Here is a 25,835-nt window from a genome sequence, read left to right as displayed (position 1 = left end):
GCCAAGAGTTCCTCTCTTTCAGGAGCACCTACACGTGTTGATTGAAACTCTTCCCATCATTGCTTTGTAAAGCCTTCCATGTGGGATTTGCTCCTTGGTAGAGTTTGTCGTAGCAGAGCAAGGTCTCTGTCTATTGATCCATCATTACAGCCTGAATGCCGATACAAATAATGGTAATACTGATATGCAGAGAGTGTGAGGGCATAATCCTCATGTTGGTCTTGCAGAGATTGTTAAACTATTGTAGAAAAGGTTAAACTCCTACTGTAAGCAGGAGTTGTCCAGCCCAGCTTTGTAGCAGCAGATACCCCAAGTTAGACAACGCCGGATGCGTGTTTCAAACGTGGCTTTTGGGTGATCCTTTCCAGCTGCCTATGTACATTTTGAAGCATGGGAAAGGCAAAGGAAATCCACTTTGCTGTGAACCACCCTGGCAGTAAAGTCTTTGGAAGCTCAGGTTTTACAGTGATGAGTATGATGAAGGCCAAGTGTTGCCTCAAGTTTTGCTGTAAGAGAAAGTGCTCACACCAAATGAGCAGTTTGGTTGGTGACCTTTGTCCAATTCCCTCATCTCACTGTTGTAATGAAAGATTTCTGTGCTTAGCTGTGTTCCCCTCACAGGAATCACACTATCTGTGGTACCCCAGCCCCTCATGCTAATTCCATGTGTTGATGGGTTGTTTGGGTGCTTCATCATAAATGACTTTGCTAATTTGTTAACACAGCACTTCAAAAGAAATCTTATCTACATGGAAAGTGAATGTGTTTGGTATTAAATAATAAAATATATATAACCCATGGGGCTCTTAAAACTTATTTAACTTCTTTATAAACTTTACAATACAGTATGTGGATATTATAAATTACTTTCCATTCCAAGAAGCTGTCCAGGCTTGTTGACCTTCCTTGGAATTTCCTCTTTGTAATTATGTTTAATGTGTTAATAAAGTTCACTTTGAACTGTATGATGGCAAATGGTCTCATAGGACGTGGGTCAGTGCTGGTGCGTTCACCATATGTGAAGCTTGATGTTAGTGTGCAGTTTAGTTGAAGGAATAGCAAGGATAAGTCCAAACAGTTGTAGAAGCAGTATCTCCTCCCCACATTAGCAGTAAAAAGGGGTTCATGGAAAGTTAGGAATGTGGAGTGGGAAATCATTTAGCTTTCACTGCTAGGTGTTACTAAATTATAGTGCTAGGTTTGAGTCACTATCAAAACACCATATATCTAGAGGGTTTTCACACGGAGCTGTAAATCATGTTTACTACATGTATGAGTTGAACGAGTGCATGAACTTTGCAATGCGGCCCAGGAAAATATAATTACATGTGTGTGTATTTTCAACTGTGAGAAATATGGACAGGAAGCTCCAGGCTATCCCACTGTTGTGTCTTAAATACACTTCTAGAAATTGTTTTTTCTGCTTCCCGGATATAGCTATTTGCTAAAGCAAAGAGGCTTTCTTGGGTTTTACATAACTCCTTTTGCCAAGAAATGGCAACCACTATCCCTTCCCGAGGCACTGGGGAGGAGAGCAGGAATGCTAGTAAAGCAGTGTCAGCAGCAGAGCAGCAAGTGGGGCTTTTCTGTGGTGTAGGATAGTGGATATAAATTGAAAATTGCCCAGCTGTTCAGTAAGACAGGTGTAGGGTCTGTCTTTTATATAATGGAACAGAATGGAGATTCCAGTTGCTTGTATTCGTAAATGAGGCAAATAAATCTGCACACTTGTCTGCATGTATATGAGCAGAAATATTTAAAACAAATGAGGTGATCATGGCATTTCCTTGTTAATGTTCGACTGGGTTTATGTGATCTTGAACAGAAAACCTGGTATCTGGCTGAGCTTGTTGGTTTCTTTCTGGGTGTGTTTATATGTGTTTGCAAATGGGGAAACTACAAGCAAGAAAATAACTTGGTGGAAAATGTAGGTTCTGGATTGTTTAAATTATATTTTAAGCCTGATTGCACCCTGGCCCTTGGAACTCCAGGCATGATCCCTGCTAGTAACTAAAATGATTTGAATGTTATGGAGCAAAGTTATATTTAGTTTGTATTTGGAGAAAGAATAACAACGAAGCATGGGGGGAGGCAGCTGCATTCTCATCACTTCTTCCCGAGTCACATCCGTGGATGTCGAATCCCACCCTTCTCTCTCAGCCACAGTACTAAGAAATGATTCTCTCATGTTACTGGGTTGAGGACAAGGGGGCCTGAAGAAAACCTGCCCCCACTAGGCTTGTGTCAAGGTGGGGCTTACTTCCTGAGAGAGCTCCTCTGTTCAGACAGGCCGTGGAACCAGCTGCACCCTCTCCACCATGGTGGGGCTTAAAAGCAGTGCCCTGTGGCCATAGAGAGCTGTCCTTGCCTCGTGGAAAAATGCAAGAGTTCTCCCTCCCTCCTGACTACAAAAATGCATAAAAATCTGTGTCAGTAATTTGGATGGAATATCTACCTAGGGCCTTGTTTTCATCCCTTTCTCCTATATCTGATGAAAAATTGCTGCAGGAAGTAATTGCTGTGTCCAGGAGCATCACAGATTGGAGATTCTCAGCACTTGAAAAAGGCTGATGTTTCCAAGAATCACTGCCTAATGGCTAAGGAATCAGGGGGAGTGCACTGTAGGGACTCGCAGGGTTTACACTCAGGGCCAGAGGGGCTCTCTGCTACTCTGCCTCGAGAGAATCCAATCTGGAGCTTTGGCCCATGACTGCAGGCACATGGCAGTTCACAGGGTTCCCCCCTAGCCAGAGAGATGGTATATATTGGCATTAATTTTGCATTGGTGAATCTATGAAGTCTCTATTTTAACAGTCTGGTTTCACAAAATGTTCCCAGGTTTCAGAACAATCGCTTATGGTGTTGCTCTCCAGTTCTTGGGGTGTTGCCCTGCCCACAAACAAGGCAAGAGCAGCGCTATAGCGAGCAGCTGAAGGGTATTGCACTCAATTAGATCATTTCTCCTCACACACAACTCAAAGCTGGAGTCCAGGATGGCAGAGATCTTGACACTGGCTCCTGGAGAAGTAATTTCATCTGCCTTTCAATGCTGCATTAGAGCACGGGACGGACGCCGGCAGCAGCGAGGGATGGGAAGTCAGTGACTACAGCCAGGGTTCAGCCTGTTTTTACCTCTCTGGCAGCTGTAGGTGAAGCAGCAGGTGCTTTCCTGGGATTTTGCCTCGCTAAGCAGCTGTAGAAATGTATCCAGCCTGCGGGGCCTGTGTCCTGGGCTCTGCTCCCACACTGCTGCGCTCAGCTGTGAGCACACACGTGCCCCAGCCCTGCAGGGTCAGACACCAGGGACACTCCCAAATCAGCGCCTTGGGAGGGCTAACTGGGCACTCTGCTCTCCTGGCCACCCTGTGGCATATTATGGGCCATTTCTGGAAGGTGGGGAGCTCCCATCAGTGCTGTGCATGGGAAATTGGCAGACTCAGCATGCTTTTACTACATCTTTTTGCTCTGTTCATGTAGCAGGAGATGGACATTAATCTCCAGCAGAACCTGAGCAGTGCTGAGCAGCTTAATATCTGGATTCAGAGGGGGAAGACACTTTTGCCTGGATAGTTTTTGAGGCTGCTCTGTGTCAGTAGCACCCACTGCCCAGGGGATATTGGAGAAAGGCCTTTTTACAAAACATGCTTACCCCTCTCTGCTGCCTCCCCTGATGCTTGTGATGGTGCAGAGTGGCAAGATATGCCAAAGTGTGTCTTGACTGGAAAAGCATTCATCCATCAAGCTTGCAGTCCCAAGGCAGGGCTCTACAGATATGTAGTGAAATAAGACCCAGTGAATGCTTGTACACGAGAAAGAGAGACAGACATCCATGACGATATCAACATTTTATTCTTGCTGTAGCCCTGCTTCAGGAGGTCCAGCTACCATTGGCTTGTCAGGGCTTCTGAAGCCTCTGGCATATATGAAGGTGCTGAATTATATTGTGGTTATTTGTAAACACAGTAGTAAATTACAATATTGTAATAATTATCATGGTGCTTGATATTTACGTCAAAACACTGTTTAAGCAGAAAGTAATTACTGCAAAGATGATAGGTAATAAAATGGGAATATTTACAGCACTAAATGAACAGAAACAAGGCCTCATCATCTTTGTCCTAGGGCTGTACACTACTGAGAAGTGCATGCTGTATCTGGCAAAATTCACAGCAGGAAAAAAGAGTGAGGGGAGACTTTTATTCCTGTTCCTGGAGGAGCTAATGAAGAGCTGCACTGTTTTTAGGCAGAATGGCTCTAAGAAATGCACCCTTTTCTAAATGTCATAAAGGTCTGCGGATAGATCCTGTGACAGGGACTGATCCAACAATTCCTCAGAACGAAAGGTCAGTCAAAGGAAAATGGCATTTAGGAGGACCAAGCTTACCACTGACCCAAACATGTGACAGATCCAGCGGCAACTCTGGTGCCATCAGGAGCACCGCTTGTGCAGCCTGCCCCAGAGAAGCACATGACGTGACTGGGAAACTATCTGATTCCTCCAGGTCTCAAAATTCATCAGGAGTCAACATGAATGTCGGAAGGAAAGGGATTTTGAAGGAGCCTACAGCAGGGTTCCAAGTTGGGAGGAGGGTGCTCTCTCTCCACTGTCCCTGCTTGCCCTGCGCCAAACATTTTTTCCCCAGCACTAATTATAGATCTGTTTTTGCCATTTGAATATGCATGAAGTAGTATCCTGGCTCACAAGCAGGTTGCAGTGAAGCTACTCTTGAAGTTTGACTTGGTTTGATAGGGCTCTGGGTCAGAAAGGACCTCTCCAAGGGCCAACCCAGAATTTCAACAAGTCTGTGGACTTGTCTGGGCATTTCAGCTCCTTTGCACTGAGTGAGGGCACCATGTAGGGAAATGTCACAGAATTTGGGGCTGGATTCTCACCCAGTGTTTGTGAATTCTGCCTTATCAAAGTCAACACACAGAGCCCCTCTTCATGGGTAGATTTTCACTTTAAAAGATTCAGCAATGCAGTTTGTGTCAGACCAGCATTCAAAAGGTTTTGGGGTTATCTCTCCATCCACAGAGGTGGAAATCTCACAAGGTGAAGAACTAAGGGTGGTCTGGAATTTTTAGAAACACCTGGACAGGCAGGATTTTTCATGGTATTTTGCCAGTTCCCTTGGAGTATGGGAGGATACCATCACCTCTGAGGTGCTGTCCCACAGGTGACGGCAAAAGATGTGAAGGGATGGGTGTTATGTTTGCCTCCTTTGTTATCTTTGTTATCTCTGACTTTTTCAGAATAAGTGCTCTCAAGGTCCCCACTTTGGGTCATTAGAAGTTCATCAGAATCTAAGTGTTTCTAAGACCCATTGATTTAACCAGGCTCTTAGTTAAACTCTTTAACAAGTTTCAGGCTAGTTCACCACTCTGTTCTCAGCTTGAGCAGCATTTCTGCTCACCAGCAATGCTGCAAAATTCATGGGTGTGATTCAACATGAGTAACTGCAGCGGCAGCTCTGGAGTCATTCATGAGTTGGACTGTATGTACTGCCTCAGTCATGCTGGGGACAAATCAGGCAGACTTTGAAATAATAGGAATTAGTCATGAGGAAGTGCAAATATGAGCTCTGTAGTTTATCCCCTGTGGGTCCAATCCTGTAAAACTCCAGGAACAGGAGCAAAATATGAGGGAACACTTCCAAATCCCACAAACATCTTGCGGGTTTTGGGTGCAACTCAGCATCAGCAATTCTTAGCAAAACATTTTGTCCTTATGCAAGAACAGGGCACTTATTATCACACCCATTAATAGACTATTCTGGGAAGAGCACTGCTATTGCAATCTGTGTGGAGAACTTGTGCAATTAATGAAAAGGCAGAAAAGGTGGATGCAGGAAAAAGACTCTATTCAACTTTTCAGAGCCTTGGGAAGGAATTCCGGTTGGAATTCAGCTATGGGGCCATTCCCACTGTTGGAATCTTTATCACTTCTTTTCTTCAGATAGTTGACCTGTCCAAGTGCATCCTGTTATCATGTGGCAAACAGTGTGTTCACTCTGGCATTCCAGGGACACTCTGTTTTCTATGAAATTATCACCTTTTACAAAGAGCAAATATTTGTCAGGTGGGTCAAACCAGTGGGGTTGCTAAGGAAACTTATAAAAACATTCTCTTTTGGACTACAGACAATGTTAACATGTCAGGCCAAGCTGTATCTTTCATTGAAGCACTACCCAATGAATGTTCTGTGTTCAACAACTGCAGGCTTATGTGTCTCAGATAAAGCCCATCTGGTGACTATTAAAGGGAATTATTGTACATATAATGTGAAAGGATTAAAACATGTCGGGGGGAGCAGTGTTTTGTTGTAAGTGCCACTCTTGTTACTAATTTTGCCTTCAGAATAGGTGTTAAGTTTAAAACAACTACAGTTTCTTTACCAAATACAGCAGAACAGTTTGTGTATTGGGCTCCTTCTTGTGACAGGAAAATGCTGGAAATTTTGGAAGAGCAATAGACCCTCAGAACCAGACTTCCCTGGTGGGTTAGCTTGAGCTGCTGCTGATGGCAAGGCTATAGCTTCAGGTCTTGCACAAAGAAAGATCTCAGTTGCTGTATCCCTTTGTATCCCTCTGTAATTGCCTACATTTTCATCCTTGGTTGTAACTGATTTTTGGTAAGCACCTTTTATTCTGTATAGCAGTCAGTGTGATGTCCAGATTGATGACTCGGCTTTGAATCAGTGCTGTGTCACTGGCAAAAGTCCTAGCAGCTGTTCCTCTCTCTGTTCTTTCCTAGGCCCCCCAAGGGTCGCTGATAAAGTGATTCACCGCCAGTCTGTGAGGCTGGGCAGGACCATCAAGCTCCTGTGCCCGGTGGAAGGTGACCCCCCGCCCCTCACCATGTGGATGAAGGATGGACGGACAATCCACAGCGGCTGGACGAGGTTCCGAATCCTCCAGCAAGGGCTGAAAATCAAGGAGGTGGAGAGCGAAGACGCGGGGACCTACATCTGCAAGGCCACCAACGGCTTCGGCAGCACCAACGTGAACTACACCCTCATCGTCATTGGTGAGTAGAGCTGGAGGAGAGCCAGGCCTCACCTGCTCTCTGCGACAGAGAGGGAGCTGATCTCCATGTAGCTGTCAGAGATTGCAGATTTGCTTTGCTAATCATTCACTGACCTCCACTCTTAGCTGGCCCCTTCCAGTGTTTGAGGATTGCCAGAGCTGGCTGTGCTGCTGCACATCTTCTGCTGCAGCCGGCTGCAGGCAGATAAGATTGCGGAGTGCCAAAGGTTACACATAAACAGAAATGATGCAATAGCCACTGGGGTCCAGATCACAATGAATTCCACACAGGAAAGGCTGTGCGATAAGGAGAGGTCACACTGATCTTTATGTTTGCTGTTGGAACAGGATAGCTCTCAAAACAAATGTTGAAGCACCCATATGAAAACGCACAGCAGGGAGATCCATGTGCTGAGCTGTTGCAAAGCATGGTGTCTTCAGGAATAATAATATTTGGGTTGAAACAAAGCTCTGAGCTGGCATGTAACCCAGGGATGCTCAGCTCCTGAGAAATCCTCTTGATGGAGGCAGGATTAAAAAAGCTTCAGATGCTGCTTCAGTGACCATGGGTTCACTGGCTGTGCTTTTGACCATTTTCAAAGGGCTTGCTTGCCCCAGCAATGAGATTTTGGGGTCACTTGCTGGGATGAGCATCCCAAGGACTCCTGAAGACACTTCTCTGGGTAATCAGAGATTCCTTTGCAGCAGCTGCCGTAGAAATGTGCTCATTGGTGCTTGGCTGTGAGAAGGGAAAGAGCTGGGTGAAAATCAGTGTGCTGAGGGAGCCAAGGGGAGAATTATGATGCAGGGGGTCAGATAAGACACCTTGCTCACCCCTTTGCCTGATCAGCATCCCGAGTATCTGGTCTACAAAGTTCTTTTTCTCTGAGATGGTGGAAGTGAGGACAGAATGTAGGGCAGTTTCCAGCTGCCTGCTGGTTGGCTCTTGGCCTGGTTTTTGTTCTATTTCTCCTTTTTCCCCTTTGCAGTAGGAGGGCTGCTGTGGACTTGAGGCATGTAGCAAACACTTGGTGCTGCTTGGTGGAGGATTATCACCCGATAAGAGGGTGATTCTTGGAGAATGCACTTTGCTACACAGCCAGTATAGAAAAGGGACCAGAGTGGAAATACCTTATCTGGAAAGAGATGCTTCTGTGAGGGAAGCCCTCAGGTGACTCCTGTATCATCAGTGGGATAGAGCTGCAAAAGTCATCTTGGTAGTTTACATAGTTTGAGGATTTGGTTTTCTTTGTTCACCTCTTTCTTAACCACATCCATCCATTTCTCTGTGCTACACTGAAAAGACAGGGTGAAGTGGAAATAGTTTGAGAGTCATGTCTATACAGACTCCTTTTGGATGCACCTTCCAGACTCTTTGCTGTGGAGAAAGGAATGCTATAGGATCCTGCTTCAGTCCAGTTTGTGCTTTTGCAGCATGTGGAGTTTGCCAACGTCTTTGATCTTCTCTGTCATCCTGTATCTTCTATAACGCTCAAGCCAGATCCTATTATTCCAGGGCAGAGAGACATCAAAATATCTATAAGTCAAAGAAGGCTGTGCCTATTCTTGGTAGGACAACAGAAGCAAATGAAGGCAATAAGCCAGGAGGCCCAGGGTAAAAGTTGAACTAGAATTCAGGAAAGATTGAGAAAAATCTCCAATTCAGTTGCTCAGGGAAATTGGATTATCAAATATAATTGTGTTAAGAACAATAGTTTTCATTATATTTGGCACTGAAAAACCCTGGGCACAAACACTAGTTATTTAGACCCTCATCAGGCATCTATGGAAGGAAATGGCAAGCTCACACTGGCCTCTGTGGGTGTGAGATTGAACCCTATGCAAACAAATACTGATCACCAAGTGCCAAGAAAAGGGTAACTGTAACCTAAACCTCTGTCAGACATATGGGCTGAGGTAACATTCATTTCCATTCATCCTTGTTGTAAATAGTGGCTAAACCCAGTACTTCTTAGACTATTTTGCACCTTCTTTCCTCGTCTTACAGTGTGCCCTTGTGCATTCTGGTTGCTCAGACCATTTTTGATGGATTACTTATGTCCCCTGTCTCCAGTGGTACAGTTGTGTTCATGTAGGGTTTCAAACCAACTGCTTTTCACTAGAGCAGTTTCCCCTGAAAACAAATGTTCCCCTTGTGTCTTTCTTGTCAAGCTCTGCAAGTAAACACAAGGTATCACTGACTTACTCTTTCAAAGGACCCAGACATTTAATGCATTGACCAGATGCTCATGTTCGTCTTGGTGAAAATACTTTTGGTTGAGAGAAAATCAATCCCTTGTTGGTTTTTGAGAAGGAGGCAGTGTTTTAAAACCAACTGCATGTCAGTTTTGACGACGAAGATCAAATTGATGGAGCTGTTTTGTTTGTGCTCTGGAAAGCACAAACTTCATTAGGCAGAGTGGCTTTTTGAACCATATGGCCTCTCTATTTTCCCACTTCTTCAAAGAGGAAAAACCCCTCTTATTCCAGCTTTACTGCTAACACCAAACATGTAAAACCACACAGGTGTCAGACATGGGCAAGGTGGTTAAGATATTAGATCTAGAATAGCATTAAATGATTCATGAAACCCTAGGACTTGAAAGAATATAATTCATATTGACATGAGAGTATTCTGGAAATTTAATCAACAATATCTGGAAAATATTCAGTAGCTTATTGAAAGGTTTTGGAGTTATGCTGTATAATTCTAACTGAGCTCTGCCACACCATTGGTGAGTGAGGAACTGTCACCCCTGTGTTATTTACATGGAGGCTGCAGCAGAATACAGGGATGGTTTATCCAAATCCTACAGAGAGCTGTGAATAAATTCAGCAGAGTAGGCTTAGGTGTGCCTCTGCATGTCTGGTAGACAGGACTACAGCTTGCCTGGCTGGAAAACTTCTCAGTCTGAAAGTGCAGATGAGAGGAATTACAGTGATTTTACAGACAATTACTGAGATAAAGAGAGACCAGGTGATTAGGCCAAGACCACATAAAATAGGAGCTGTGGCTCAGAGTTGAGTCTAAACCTCTTAAATCTCTCCCTAAAAGACTATTCCTCCTTTATAACACTTACTAAAGTCTTCTCCTAATCTCGCATCTTCCTAGCTGCTCTTCTGGAAGTGAGTCTTCTCTTATTCTAGGTTTTTGATCTTCATTCTTGAACAAAGGCTTTGCCAACCCAGATGATAGTGATTGGTTTCTGCCTTGCTTATTTCCCCATCTTCTCAGACTGCAGGGCCTGGATACCAAAGATCCAAGGAATCTTACTCTAATACAGCCCTGCATGAAATGTAAGCCAGTAAAAGCAGATTACCAATATAAGTCAAAACTACAATTTCCTCTCTTAGCTATCCTTAATAGTTTTTGTGGCTCACCACAAGATTTGGGATGCCAATTACACTGCAGACGGATTTACAAATGCTGGAAGAGGAACTTTAATCAGTATTTAATTACATTGCAGTTACTAAGTACAATGGTTCCTTATTTTGGAAAATTATGTGTAGCTCATCAAAACAAATGCGCTGTACCTTCCCCCAAAACTATACGTACAACAATGCCCTTGAAATCTTATCTTTTTTTCCTCAGCTGAATTAATTCTAAAGGTGTGAAAAGTAACTTTATTTAATTTATAGATGCTTGGTTGAAACCTGCGGTTTCTTTACTGCATAATTAAAAAATTCCTTGCCAGTGTGCTCTAAAAGGAAACTTAGGGCCAAGGAGGAAGAAAGAAAGTGCTGAATAGCTACTCCTTATTTGAAAACTGTCCACCTTGTGTGCTGAAGGGAGGCATGTTCTGCAGAAAAAAAAGATAGCAGGTGGTGCTGTAACTGAAGCCTCTGTCGAGCTGTGGCCAGCTTGGAGAAACTGAGTTTGCACACATGGAGCCACACTCCAGCCATCAGGCCCTCCCTGGGAAATCTTAGGCCAAATGGGTGAGCTTTTCCTGGCTTATGAATAACTTAGAAAACAAAGTATTCTAACATGGAAGTACTGGTGGACCTCCGTTACTGCTCTCTCTGCAATAATAAACAGTATCCCAAGTTCCAGAAGTCTGGACATTCTCTGAAGGGAAAATTGTTTGTGAACAGCTGTAGGAAGGACTATAGGTAAATATTTATGCTGTAGCATAATGACCTCTTTCACTAATGCACAACACAGAGGACTTTTCACTTGCAGAAATGTTGTGGCGAAATCCTGCAAGTGTGCCAGCATTACAACATGTGGGGCTATTGCTACAGGTGCTGCCAGTAAATACTTCTTGCATCAGTTGCTCAACCAGGTGATGAAAGATCAAACTGTCTCTATTTTCACATCTGCATCCATGTTTCTCACTGCTTTCTGTAACAAGAAAAAAAAAACAGCAGCAAGAGCAGGGTTTGGCACTGCGACCTTCTTGCTTTGCTTGGTGTTTGTAAATTGCCAAGGACACATCTTGCCTGGATGCATCTCAGCATGAAATATAATCAACATGTAAGTCCAAGAAACAGCTTCTCCTGAATTTCTTTTTCTTGCCCTATATCTCTGACAGCTGCAGTTGTTTATTCTCTTCTTTGGGTTTCTTGGAGGAATATTTTGGTGAAGAATCCATCATCTATCCAGCTCATGTCCCCCTCTGGTGCCTGGCCCTCTGAGGGACCCAGCCACTTGGCCCCGTTTGGGCTGTGGAGTAGTAAAGTCTTGATGTGGAGAGCAGGAGGAAGAGTGCAGCATGTTGTCCTAAGCTGCTTATGGGCCATTCAGAATTTGAGCTACATCTCACTTTCAGACAAATCAAATTTGCTGTTAAATGTCTGCTGTCTGTCTGTTGCAATTGATTGCTTCAAGAATCTGCCCTGACATCAGATGATTTATCTTTAAAGTAGCTTGTTCCTGCTGAGCCAGCTGCTATTTTATGCTTTTTTACAGCTTGTCCAAAGACAGCTCTCTTTGATAACAGGCATGTGTGAAAAATTTGCATTAAAATAACCATTTTTTTAAACAGTCAGCATAAATATCCTGAAAAAAATCATGGCCATGTCTGAATGGATATTTATTCATATGTTCTTTTTTCTGCTTGTAGTAGTAGAAAATACTGTGTGAAAAAAAATCGAGTACAGTAAAACATGGTTTGCATTACACTTCTCCAATGAAGTCATCAATCTGTGTCTCAGAACTCATTTACAGTGCAAAAGCTGAGAAAACATTTCTAGCCCAGAGTCAGGTGCCACCAGCCATCTTGAAAAAGCATGACAAATTCATTTATGTTTGGGTTTTGGCCTCTTAATAAACTCTGGGGACCAGAGAGTGATGTGCTCAGCAAGAAGATGTGAATCAACACTGAGTCAGCAATGTGTGCACCAAGGGTCTGCTAATGCTAAGCAAAAACTGAAATGAGTCAACACTTTAAAAAAAAGGGATAAAATATGCAGGTTTTGCATTTGAGAACAAGGGGGTATAGCTTGTGCTGGTCATGGTATGGAGTTAGCAAAATGTCTTTAGTGCATTTACTCCAACATGAAGTGCAAAGGGCAGTCCATCCAATGTGGGACCATTAACACAATCACAGGGCATATAATCATGGCTAATGTCAGTCGTTACATGGAAATGAAGAGTTCCTTGTGACAATAAACAGTAACAAAGTTCATGTTTAATTTGTTAAGGCCCCAGTCCAGCAGCTGGATCTACGTTGGTGGCCTCCTGTGCACACGCAGGGTGATTAACACCAGATGAGGATCTGGCCATAGCCACTGATGCTTAGTAATGGTTATGTTGCTAATTAAAGCTCAGATTGGTTTGGGCCTTTGGGAGCTGAGCAGAAAAGGGGAGCCTACCCAAGGCCCAGCCATTGGAATCATTGCTTCTTGTCGACATGTGGTGAGGTGCCACTGTGTCACCCTCCATGGAGATGTAGGTGGGGGTTTGGTTCTTAACAAGAGCTGCCTTAGTGGTGTTGTCAGGTGAGGGAGTCCTGCATGCCAGCCTGTGGGAAGAGACTGGAAATGGGCATGAACAGATCCCAGCGAGCAGAGGAGTCAGTGAAACGTGAGTATTTTCATGTTTTGGTACAAACTCATAGCTAAAAGCTCTTCACTTGGAAGTGAAGCTCCTTTTCCACTGGAAATGACTCATCATTGACTAATGATGCCCTCACCCAAGCAAGGGCTCTTCCTTCTCAGTGTTTATTAGCGTTGGCATAAAAACATACACCCTGACCAAGCTTGGTGCTGCTCAGGGACAGCACAAGCATGTGAAAGGAAATCTAAAAGAAATCAGTGTTCCTAGCCCCTGAATTTCAGGAGTTCTTCACTTCTTCCTCATTTGAGAGATCCAACTCAGAGTCCAACAAACTCCCTGTCCAATATATGTTGAGTCCTGTAAAATGCCCACTGTTCTAGGAGAGGAAAGGAGGAGAAAGAAATACGCCAAAATGGAAAGGTGTGACTATTGCTGGATTGCTGCAGGGAAACAATTTCACTAGTTTTCATCATTTTGCTGAGTGCTGCACTAGACTTGATGTCACAACAGCTCATAACAATTTGTTCTTGAAAAGCTTGCTTCTTAAAGAGGTGATGATGTGAGTGCCAGTATTAGCTGTAACTATCCTAAAAATGACTGATCAAAAATGTAGCACCGTGTGGTTTGACTGATGATCTTGATGAATGGATGTAAAAGGCTGGAAAATACCACAACTGGGCAGCAGTCTTGTTTCTTCCAAGTCCAGATCTATAATGTATCTCAGTGCTAATGCTGTATAATGTCCACAGTTTTTACAAGATCTTTGTTCGGTTTTATGAGTTTCATTTGATTTTATAACAAACTTTACAGTATGCTTATCAATACATCATGTTCTGGCTAACAAAAGCCTCACTGTTTTGGGTAGATCTCTCTTTTCCCTTCTTGAAGCTGTAACATAGAAGCCAAGTTGTGAAGGTGACAACACCTGTTCACAATTTAAAGGAAATGAAAAGATTTTTTTCCATGGATGTAAGCATGAAATTCATACATATATGTATGGATATATAATTTCCCCCCATACTCCATCCTATGGCAGACTGTGGCAAACCAGAGCTGCAGCCAGTGTAAATCCAAGGCATGTAGGACATATGGATGCATTTAGCCCACAATCCTTTGCAGATGCTTTGGAGTGTGTAGTGGCTGCTACACCCGTGCAAATAGCAGGCTGCAGCTCTGCTTGCTGCATGAATATTGTTTGGGAATGAAAGCAACACACAATACCAGGCAGGCTGACATTAAAACCGTGTTTGATCTGAGCAATTTATGGCTTCCTTCTCTTAAATGATATTAATAGAAAGAGCCTCTGATCCCAGCGAGTTTGTGGTGTTCATGTTGGGTTTTTCTCGTCAGTTTGTCTGAGGCTAAAAACATCTCTTTCTTCTGACTTTATTAATCAGAGCTGTCTTTGCTGCAATCCTCCATACAGGCAGTGGGCAGAATTTCTCTGTTGGCAGTGCAGTGCTGATGTGCTCAGCCAGAGATTTGTCCACATCTGCATATCCACAGTGCTGAGAAATTGCTGCGTTCGTGAGTAAAACCAAGGCAGTCCTGCTCCAAGCAGGTGATGTGTGTGTGTGGAAAGAAGGCTCTCAAAAGGTGGTCTAGATTCCCAGTCAAGGTCTGCTGGGACTGCAGAATAGTAGTTAAGAGTCTTTTAATTACTAGCAGCCCCAGTAATGAGAAGCCATCAAGCTAATTGCAGGCCCTAGTATCAGTAGCTTTTAGCTATCTACCACCTTGCCAAGCATCCAAGATGACTTATCTTCTACAAGTAGCAGGGTCTTTCTGTCAACTTTCCTACAGCTGCTGCTGTCCTCCCCATTCCTGATAGTTTTTCCTTGGAAGTTGTGCTCCTCCCTTTGCTTCTTGCAGAAGGCTGGGAGTGAAGGATTTAGCATGGCCTCACTGGACTCAGAGGACCCCTGAAGCTATGTTGAGCTTCATGGGCACAATGTCTCCAGGAGGTCTGTGCCAGAGCACTGTGCCCCCTTCCCTTGTGCCACCACACAGCTCTGCTGTCCTCAGCTTGCCCAGTAAATACCACAGAGAGTGGGGGTTTAGCCAAATTCTCCCTTTGGTATCAGTTAACTCAGAAATACCCAAAAGGCACACTTGTAAATTAAAGCACAGTGCAGAATATTTATTATAGAGTGAGCAGCGCCAAGTTGGACCAGTTTATGATGTGCAGCTTGAATGTTGTTTTTGGAGACTGCTTTTTTATGTGTAAGTGCACGTACACAGCACCAATTGCTCGCATGCTGCCTCTTGATCCATGCATGTAGGTATGTTGCCTGTTAAAATGTATGGTTGCTGAGGAGGTATATTTTTATATTCCTGTAGGGTCTGGTTCTCTACCTTTCCTGTGCTGTCTTTGGCATCCACATTAAGAAAAAGATGAAAAAAGGAAAACAAAAATCAACAGAACTGCTGAAAATTAGTGTACGGACCTATTTTAAAATCCAATTTATTTTTGTTTGATGAGAGGAAGGACATATTCTGTGTTGTCCTTGATGAATAATATCATTGTGCTAGAATGCTTTGATTCATTTTTTTTTTTTATAATAATGTGGGTTTCATAGTCAGAAGACCTGAGTGTTTACATTATACACTTCTTGGCAATAAAATTGGAAAAGAAGAGAAAAAAAAAGTACTAATCCCAGGAGGTCTGAAACCTACACTCCTTCTTAAACGTACCCTGTTAAAGACATTAAGTCTCTTGCAAACATCCATCTATCAGCAGTTGAGAGTTTGTAAAAGGCGTACTTTGTTCTGAACTCCCTGCCCTACTGATTATGCACAGTTCTTTTATTTTGAGAATAGGATGACGACCCCTTAGCCTGGTAATGATGACAGATTTATGTATTTTAACACCCAGACGCTGCTGTATTTGTTAAGGGCTGCCAGACTCCAGCAGTGCTGCAACTGTAGTTTATTTTCATTGTCAGTTTGTGCTGCTTTTTAAGGTGTTCTGCAGCCACTGGAAGCAGCGCCACTGCTGCTTTCAGAGGTTGAGATGTCAGGATGTTAAGAGCATAAGCCACCATCCTTGGACTGTTTCCACTCATAAAATGTCAGTTTTACTCTGGGTGCGCTGGCGGGATGGAACCTGCTCCTCGCACCGAAGCCAAGGAAAAGAGGGGAGAAATAAGCAGTAAAAGGAATCAGATAACACAGAATTTATCTCTTCACTTTCTACTCCCATGATGTATTTTGCAGCTCTTGAGTTAGTGTTTTAAAGAAAACCTTCTTCTACTGTGCAGCGAAAAGCAAAGAACATAAACACACTTAAACACACAGGCGTAGCTGTTGAAGTGCTGTGTGGGTCAGCACATCTGTCCTCTGCACAATGCATCTGTCTGTGATTTTTCTGGGTTGTTTTAAATTACTGCAAGTGGCAGAACAATAGGGAGACAAACAGTGAGAACAATGCTGTTGTTTAATATCAAGCTAAATTATTAACAGGCCTGTACAGAAAATATTTCATGTAAATTAAAGGGAAGAAAATTATTTCATTTTCCATTGCAATGATCCAGTGCAACAAAGGCAATTGATGTCTTTCTTCTTTTCTTCTTTTCTCCTTTTCTTTGATCTTGCTTCAGATATGTTTGTTCCTGTGTGTGTTTATAAATTTCTTACGGACACACTGAAGATTGTTAGGTTATAGAGCAAAAAATGCAGAATATGAATGGTTTTCTGATCTCTTCATGCCAACCAAGCCACTAAGTCTGAGTTTATCACACAATTTAAATTATAGGACTTTAATTGCTTTTTTTTCCTTCCAGTTCATTGTTTCCATGAAAAATATTGTCAAGCCATTTGAACTATTGAGTTGAGTCAGTTTCCTGCTTGATCGTCAACAAAAGGCTTTGAAATATTTGGCATTGAAGCCTCCATTGCAAAACTATTTTGATTTGGAAAAAGCATCACCACCAAATTCTTTGTTGAGTTTTCTTTAGACCAATACTGAATGTTTCTCTTCTTAAAGAGAAGCCATGTGATCTGGCACATTGGTTTTGTGTTGGGTTCTCAAACTAGAAAAAATTATGGTGACCTTTGCACTGAAGTAGACAAGGATCTTCATCTCACCTTTGCTGAATGAGCAGCTGGCAGGAGAGAGGAGAACTGGTGACAGTCCTCCTTGGTCACTGGCTGGGAATTGGGGAGTTGGATCCACTTCAGTTGCAGGCTGGGATTCCCTGCTGAACAATCCCAGGAATCTCGTGGAGGAGAAGGACGACGCCTCCCCAATCCCCAGCACAGCCCAGTGTTTGTGCTCTGTTTGCAGTGTCTCCTGACAACTGCAAGCCCACTGCAGCTCCTCCTGGTAGCCCTGGTGTGTGCTTTGGCAGGAGAAACTCCAACCCAGGAGAAAGTTGTGGGAACAAATCAAGAGAGTTGTGTCAGCCAGGGTCTCTTGTGAGCTGCTTTGTTTTGAGTGTGGTTTTGTTAATCTCTTTCTTTCAAGGAGGTTTGGAAGATACAGCAGCCTTCGCTTCTGGGAAGTGAAAGTGTTGCTGGCGGATTTTGAGAAGCTGGTCTGTGTCTTTGGCTTGAAATGCAAGCAAGGTGCTAAGCATGCTCCTGCCATGGGAACTGTGTCCTGCTCACACTGGCTTCATCTGTAGGGACTCCATCACTGCCTTTCCTCTGGCATGGTTTTCAGAGCCTCTAGGGAGGTGCCTGAGAAACTGATCAAGGCCATTGTAAAAACATGCCTGTGCGACCTTCAAAAAAATGAGGTTGTTTTCTGGGTGCTCTGTCCTTGGATAATTGTGGAGAATTTTGTGGTGGCCTGACACTTTTTTGTGCCATAAATTGAGTCTCTCCTGATGGGAGAGAATTTGCTGAAAGTCCCTGCAAGGAGTTTAAAAGATAAAGCGAGACGTTTTCTGTAGTTTCAATGCTTCTACATAGTTGTTTATTGAGTCTTATCAGAGGAACTGAGCCACTAGCGTGACCCAGGTACAGCATGGAAGGAGGAAAAGTAGGAGTGAGAGCGAGAAAGACTAATTATCAAGATTTACACAGCCTTTTAAAGACATTTTAACCAATAGTTACTAAAAACGTACATTATTTTTACTTTCTTACCAATTATTCAGTAACACGACTAGGAACTGCGGAATTTTCTATCCAATTGATCCAAACTACTTTTACTGCAAAATATGGAGTAATAGAAGAAGGAGAAGAAGGTCTAGAGAACAACAGCAATCCTCCATTTTGATATTTTTTACTCTTATCTATTTACTATAAAGAGAAGCCTAAAACCTCTAAATTTTTCACCATATGACAATCTTACATAGTAGTTTATCACCTAATTCACACCACTGTATTTTCTAGTTGTTGTCTAATTGTTGGTAATTTTTTTCCAAGGTTTAAAGCTATGCCAGTGGTGTCCAGGGGGGTAAAAACCCTTAAAAACAGGCAGAGAAATATTCTCGGCACTCTGGGTTCCTACAGTGGCCCCTTGAGACCTTGCCATGATAAACAGACAAAACAGCAACAGCTTTCAGGGGTAGATGGGTGGAATTGCATGAGAGAGGAATTTGGCTACTGAACATCCTCAGTACTGTCAGAGCTCGTGTGTATCTCAGACCCCTTCACAACGAATTATTTGGATACCTTTTACCCTTGTTCTAGGTAGAAACTGGGTCATGGACACACTCTACTATAAATTAAATTGTTAAATCTTAAATACAGAAGTTGTGCCTTATATGTGGTTATTGCTATTCATTTGTTTGACCTGTGTTAACTTAGGAATTTTTGGCCCTGCTTGTGTTCAAAGTTCCACACATAACAGGAAGATGGGCTGCACAATGGGCTGCTCTCAAGTGACATTTTTGCCACCCTTCAGCATCTTCAGCAAGGGAGGGAGTACTGCAGATCCTGTGACAGCACCTCTGTTCCTCCAAAGCCATGTCATATCCTTGGCATATCCTGAAGAGGAAACTCTTTAAAGGTTTCACTAGATCCTTCCCACCTCATATTTGGACAAAGCACTCTTCTGTGTTTTGGGCCAAATCTATTCATTTTTTCTCATATTCTGTGGACTACAGAAATAGTTACAGACATGGGGAATAAAAGTCAACAAGTTGCCTGCGTGTCATTCCTGTTATTTCTGCTGTAATCTTTTTTTAGAGTATTTTACTGCTTTTCTTATTGACAAGTATCTCCCTGGAGCTCTGTACTAGCTTTTTTGACACTTGGTACAGGGAGTCTGTTTCCTGTGCAGAAATAACCAGTTTGTTTATTCCCTTATGGAGTTCTGACTTGCTTTTTTATATTGCAGATGTGCTGGTGCCACCCCAGCACTCTGCAGGATGCACAGTGATAATGATTTAACTTTTGGGGATGGTGTTGCTTTTGGGCCGTGCTTATTTATGGCCCCATGGACTTGGAAGGTATTTTCAAGACTGTTTACTTCACCCTGCCTGTTTTTGGGGATTTGATATTGTAGTGCAGTGGGAGTTCTTCTCCAGCCTCAAATGCTAAGGGGAGATGATAGGACTAGCTCTTTGTTGATACTTTGTTCTCTGCTCCAAGTAGTAGGTGGATTTTTAGCCACTGCTTTTCTCAAGCCTCTCTTCAAACATAGTATGACTCAGGCCATGAGTGAAACACTTTTCAAGTTCTTACTGAGGGGAGAAGTGGACCCCACTTAGAGGCCTGTAGTGTTAAAGGAGGATGGTAAACTGAATTTTCAGCATTTTATCTCTGGGACCATCAAAGATAGAAGATAAAGAGGAGTTTTTCAAAAGCAGTCAGCCGAGGCTGAGTCAACCCATTTTGAAGAATTCCCATGAACTTCCATTGCCATTGCTGAAAGCTTTTGAAACCTTACCTAAGCATCCAGTGACACTTCTTGAAAAATGTGTGTGCTAAGCATGCATTCCTGGGAAAAGGTAAGTAGGGTTCACATGTGTTGAATACTAAGGTGCTTTCTCAGAAGCAGGTGTTTTGAAAGGAAATTGAGAAAACGGGTTTCTAAAGCAATTTTAATGAGCTATAGTGTCTGCCCTAGTCAGGAGGGACACAGTACTTAAAAGCTATCTTTTTAGCATAGTTTTCTCTCCTGTAAGCAAGTCCTGACTGATAAGTTGGCTGTGGCACTAAGCAATCTCCTAACAATGGTCTAACACATTCAGCTGATGAAGTCACACTGAGAACAAAACTGTTGCAAGTTTTGCTGGTGTCCGACTCGGAGCTCATATGATGCTTTGGGATTCAGAATAGGAAAGCCGTTTTGGCACCACCTCTGGATATGGGCTATAACAGTTAAATACAAGCTAGTAAGAATACGGAAGCTGAGAACTGAGACGGTCCCAAGGTTGCAGTAATAATTTTTTTTTTTCCCCACTTTATGAAAACTGGAGGCTCAAATATCAGGAACGCTGTTGTGGGATGTCGTCTATGCATGCAGTTGCCATTGGCTGTGGTGGGAAATTGGTGGAGTTACTCAGAAGGAATGTATGTGAATGATGAGCAGGGTGCTCCACCCATGTTGCAGGACTGCATCCTGATACCTGCCCTCCTTAGCTTTAGGACTCATCTGGAAATTCATTGGACTCACTTGAAGGGAATGGCAGGTCTTGCAGTTCTACGGGGAGGAAATGAAGGACAGGAGGAGCAAAAGGAGAAAAACATTAGGGGAGGGATTTTTTTTTAAAAATATCTTTCCTCCTTTTAGCATTGCAGACCCATTATGTACTTAACATTTTAAGAGCATCCCCTGACTTAGAAAAGCTGGCAGAGATGGGATTCAGTATGAGTCTGCCAGATTGATTTACAAATCGGCCTTACGAACTCCTGCTGCTTAAACATACCAGAATGCGACAATTAAAGCCAACATCTGGAATTCATTGGTGGAGCTGATCCTAGATAAACATTAAATGAATGTCCATTTCCTTAGCATTGGATTTCCTCTGGCTACCACAGCTTAAGCAGTGTCATCCTATCAGATAGAGCTGATGCTGATAGCAGAGCAAATGTCAAAGTCATGAGCCAGATCAATTTGTTCTGTCTTTTAGCACTGAAACTAGGACTGAAGCTGGGCTGAAGACACCCACTGTTTTTTTCCACTAGACTATGGGAATGGATTCCTCATCTTGCTGACCTGGGCCAAGCTGTTTGTGTGACTCCCTGTCTCTCCTGTGCAGAATACTTCAGATTGATTAGGTTAACCTCACTTGAGGAACTTTGTCTCAATACTTTCTTCTCACTCTGTTTCCCCCAAACCTGTCAAGGTTACAGAAGTCTCCCTCCACTGTACTTATCCAAGGAGGGATTTTGCTTGTTCATTTTTCAGAAACAGAGAAAATCAGTGAATGAATTTGAGACTAACTCCCAAGTTAGTTGCAAATTATGTAAGTGGAAGCCAGTCACAACAAATACACGTCTTACTTTGCAACAGATCTCTAGTATTCAGCATCTTCCCACTTTCACCAGTCTGACAGTCAAGGGGTCCTCCTTCCCACCTCTTGCCCAGTCATTCAGCTTTATAAAAGCATCAGCTCAGATTTTTTTGGTTTCCTTGGGGGAAAAAATTGCATGAATATTTCAATTTTTTTCCCTCCTGTGTTTTCACACTCTGCCTCCCCTCACTTTGTGGAGAAGCTGTATCCATGTGGAGATGATCTTGGCTTGGAAGTGAGTTTTTGGGAAGCGTTTGGATTTCCCATCTCTGGTGTCTGGTTCAGCAAGGAGCAGCACAGCCATGAGGGCTGTGCTTGACATACCTCAGAGCGCTCAGTGTCACAGTAATACCCCAAGGGCCGGTGCATTTCAGGAAGGGATCACAAGCAGGTTCCCTGAATCACCCTACTGAATCAGCAGGACCTTCTGCACGGAGCAGATGCCTTCTCTCCTTTGAGCGGCTGCAGCCCGGCTGAGCTGGAGGGAGCCGTGACCCCTCTCAGGATGCAGAGCAGGCTCAGCACAGCGGTGCAGAGCCCTGGCACTTTGCATTCTCATCGTACAGAGTTTCCTGCTCGGGGTAGGCTCGAAGAGGCAGAGGTATTTTCCTTTCTGGTTGGCCCTTTTTCCCTTGTGGCTCTGCAAGCGTTAATCTGCAAGTGGAAACTGAAACGCGAAAGAGCTCCTCAGAGAGGAAAGATTCAGGTGAGTTTACAGTTGTGTTATTTTGCTTTGCTGGTGACTTCTGTCTGGTGGGTTTTCCAAAGCAGCTGATAAATATTTTTCTCTCTGTTATGGTGCCCGACAGTAGCCTGGAGTCCCAGTTTCTTCCTACAGAAGATAGACCTTTGAGGTCTATAAAATTTATACAGTACACTTTCTGATTTTTATTAGCCTAGTAAAAGAGATCATATTTTGTGTGCTTCTGTATCTCTGGAACGTATGGCTGGGGAATTATTCTGCAGGGCACCAAGCTGCATGTTGTGGTGGAAAATACTGATTTATCTGAGCTGTGAAAGTGGTAGACCAAGCAGATAATGAAAGTTCTTGAAATGCTTCAGACATACACAGCCATTTTAGAATATCCCACAAGGGGGCTGTGGGTTACATTGTCATTTAGCTTTTAGTTGTTGCTAATTAGTTCCACCTAAATACTTATTTCCCCAGCCCATTCCTTGTCTCTCAGTTATAACAAAGAGTGCATTTGCTTTGCTCTGCCTGTGTTTGAAAACAGTTTCATGGCAAGTGGTCTGTTTGTGGACATGCGGTGAATTCAAATACCTTTAAAAATACAATTATTTTAAAATACATGTGCTTTCAGGCCCACCTATGCGTAGGGAGAGTAGGGCACAGCCAAAAGCAAGTCCCAGACTTTAGAGTCTGAAGAGATAAAGTTGGTCAAGGACTGATGGAGTGAGAGATACTAAAAGGTAGAGGAAGTTTCTAAACCTTGTGCAGAACACTGGCAGAATAAGTGGCCTCTTTATGCCTCCTGTTAGTTTTTTCTCTGCATTGTTTTTCTTATCTGGGCAGCTAAAAAAGGAAACAAAGTCTTGGCCAGTGAAGCACATGTTGTTTAATAGCCTGTTTCTGTTCAAATAGAAATTTGTACCAAGACTGGGCAAATCATGGTGCTTGGGACAGGGCTGGAGAAGAAAGTGGACTGGAAGGTACATGTAACTTCTCCCTGCAAGATCGGCCATGACTTTTACCTTGATGATAAGGAAAATGGCATTCTTCCAGTGAAGGAGAAAAGAAAATGGTAGAAATGCATATGAAGAGGGAATAAGAGTTTTTTTCCAATGCTTGGCCTAGGCTGTTAGGTGTACACATTCTGTCCAATTCCTTTGTTTGCTGGTAGAAGGCTTCCAAAATGACCTTATGCCAATACATTGACAGACGTGGGAGTGGATGGGATCAGTACAGTGTCACTTGGGTGGGATGGTGGAGGGCCTCCTGCCTTTTCTTCTGGGAAGATGATGGCAGCTGCACAGCCTAGACACCTGGAACTTGCCTCTGTTGGTTTGTGCCTCTTGCAGTGATGAGGAGGATGAGCATAGAGGTGAGGAGGCTTTGGGTCTATGTTACCTCTGCACAGCCCTGGAGGTGTTGTTAGAGGGAGATGCCACATCCTCCCAGCCTCCTCCTTCCATGCAAAACCCCACTAAATAGCTGTGTCTTCACCACAAACGTAGGTGAGTCTCCTTACCACCACGTGGAAGAAATAACCAAATTCTTTGGCCTTTTGTTCAGTAAAGGCCAGTGGAAGGTAACTCTGAGGTGACTCTGTTTCCTTCTGCATCATTTTTCTGACCTAAAAATAACACTGTGGCCCTTGTGGTTGCCATTAGGGTTATTTAGTGCTGCAGCCTTTTTTTTTTCCCCTTCCCTTTCCAGAACACTAGTGCTGCTGAGCAGAAGAACTGCCCCATTGTGCAAACCCAAAGGAAACACTGCGTAGAAAATGTGAGGAATTTTTAGGCCATGATATGTTTGGACTAGGAAGCAGGGGACTCGGAGGAATGTGGAGCACAGTTCCAAAAATATTCCCTGCAACAGTGCTCTTGGTCAGTAACAGTTATTTTTGTTGGCCCGCCAGCTCCCTGGAGCAGGGCTGATGTCATTCCCCGGCACGGTGGAGGTGGGAATACAGAGAGTGCCCTGTGGTTTTGCAGGGCTGAGAGTGGACAGCTGAACCAAATGCCTGCTCCTGTCTCAAATGCTCTTTCTGCTGTGAAAAGAAAATTTAAAGGCAGCAGGGGGGATGGTGCAGATAAAATAATTAAGAGCCCCACAGAAACATTTTCTGTAGTCATAGCCTCTTCCTTCCCTGTGAGTTCCCATCCTCTTAGATCTGCTTTTCTCCTCTCAGTGATTTATGTGCTTGGAGTGCTTTTTGGGTTGTGTTTATGATGTTAAACTGCTTTTGTTATTAAAACTGATCAAATCATAACGTGTAGTGCTCTGGTGTCCTGAACATCTCTGACTGAGACACAGGCATGTGAACATTTTCACAGTGATTAAAAAATAAGCTGATAATATACCCTAGAACACCTCTGGAGAAGGAAACCAGCTTTTTTTTTTCTGTATTAAACAGGACAGAGAAGTAAAATATTTGGACCTTTTTCCATGCTGGTGACTCTGAAGGTCCATTGTGATCTTGGTGGTGCTGATTTGACTTTGATTTACATGTGAGGGAGAGGCCAAGAAATAGGGAAATGGTAATTTTTAGAAAAAGTTTATCTAGGCTGATAAGCTGGTAAAAGCTGTGTGCATCCATGAGTGGTATGAACCCAGCAAGATGTAACTTCACCTCAGTCCTCCATAACCTGAATTATGGTCAGCACATTACCCCGGAGGCAGGGGTGCCACAGCATACTGGACACGAGGCAAGAAGTTAAGAAACCTGGATTTTAATTCTGGTTCTGGTATTTAAGCAGACCATTTTACCATGTGTGCCACTGGTTATTGCTTTCTACCTGGGTCTTACATATGACACGTGTACCTCTAGAGGGACTGTGTTCATCCTCGAGGGGCTCTATTTTTCGTTTTGGCATCTGGATTTAATTACAGCCACACTTTGCTTCTTCATCAACCCTAGTGAAAGTTGTGTCTCATGACTTGACATGAAGAGCAACTTATTTGAGCTATGGGAGTGGTCCAAAAGTCCCCTGTTCAGATCTTTATTGCATCCTGTTTTATGGGGAAAGGAAGAACCTGTAAAAAACCCACAGTGCTGCCTTTCCTCAGCCACGTATCTTGGGGCTGCAGAGGGAAGAAAACTGTACAAAAACAACCCAAAAGCATATGAATGCAAACGTTTCCTAACCTTGAAACTTAACTTTTTGGGTTGATAGAATCCATGCAATGCTGACAGTTATACAGTGGCAGGAAATTGTTAAAGGTGTCAGGTTTTCCATTTTAATTCTGGGAACACACTGGCTGTAGAGTTCCTTGAAAATATTGCTGAAATGGTCCCACTTTCTAAATTGGAAAGATTTACAATTTACCTTTTCTGTTAACCTCTTGTTCCTCAAAAGGTTAAGTAAGGGAAATTCCTCTTTTTAACACTGGTAGGTGTTTGACAGGCTTTCCTTAGCACTGGGTAACAGTGGATTTCTCAGCAAATGCACCAGTGTAATTGTAAAAGAAACATTAACTTTCAAGTTGTCTACAGCAGTCTTAGAAGACGGCTTCTGTCATATAATTCATACACTCTATTTATTTTCACATTAATGTAGAATGGAATGGAGTAGAATAGAACAGATTATTTCAGTTGCATGGGACCTGCAATGATAATCTGAGCAGTTCAGGAATGACCAAGTTAATGTGTGGTGCTAAGGGCATTGTCCAAATGTCTCAAGAACTGACAGGCCCAGGGCATCAACCACTGCTCTGGA

The 25,835-nt window shown here is 43.2% G+C and overlaps 1 protein-coding gene across 7 annotated transcripts in view; it reads left to right on the top strand.

Moving 5' to 3' along the window:
- Positions 1-25,835, top strand: part of FGFRL1 (fibroblast growth factor receptor like 1) — a 171,166-nt gene that overhangs the window by 77,063 nt on the left and 68,268 nt on the right. For all 7 annotated transcript variants that reach the window (XM_069014672.1, XM_069014670.1, XM_069014677.1 and 4 more), the window contains one exon: positions 6,754-7,026. In XM_069014672.1, the coding sequence (XP_068870773.1) occupies positions 6,754-7,026 (273 nt within the window). The remainder of the gene's footprint in view (positions 1-6,753; positions 7,027-25,835) is intronic.

The sequence above is a fragment of the Aphelocoma coerulescens genome, chromosome 4 (genome assembly GCF_041296385.1).
Source record: "Aphelocoma coerulescens isolate FSJ_1873_10779 chromosome 4, UR_Acoe_1.0, whole genome shotgun sequence".
NCBI lineage: Eukaryota > Metazoa > Chordata > Aves > Passeriformes > Corvidae > Aphelocoma > Aphelocoma coerulescens.
Note: the sequence above shows the minus strand (reverse complement) of the source record. Positions and strands in the feature narration are given on the sequence as shown.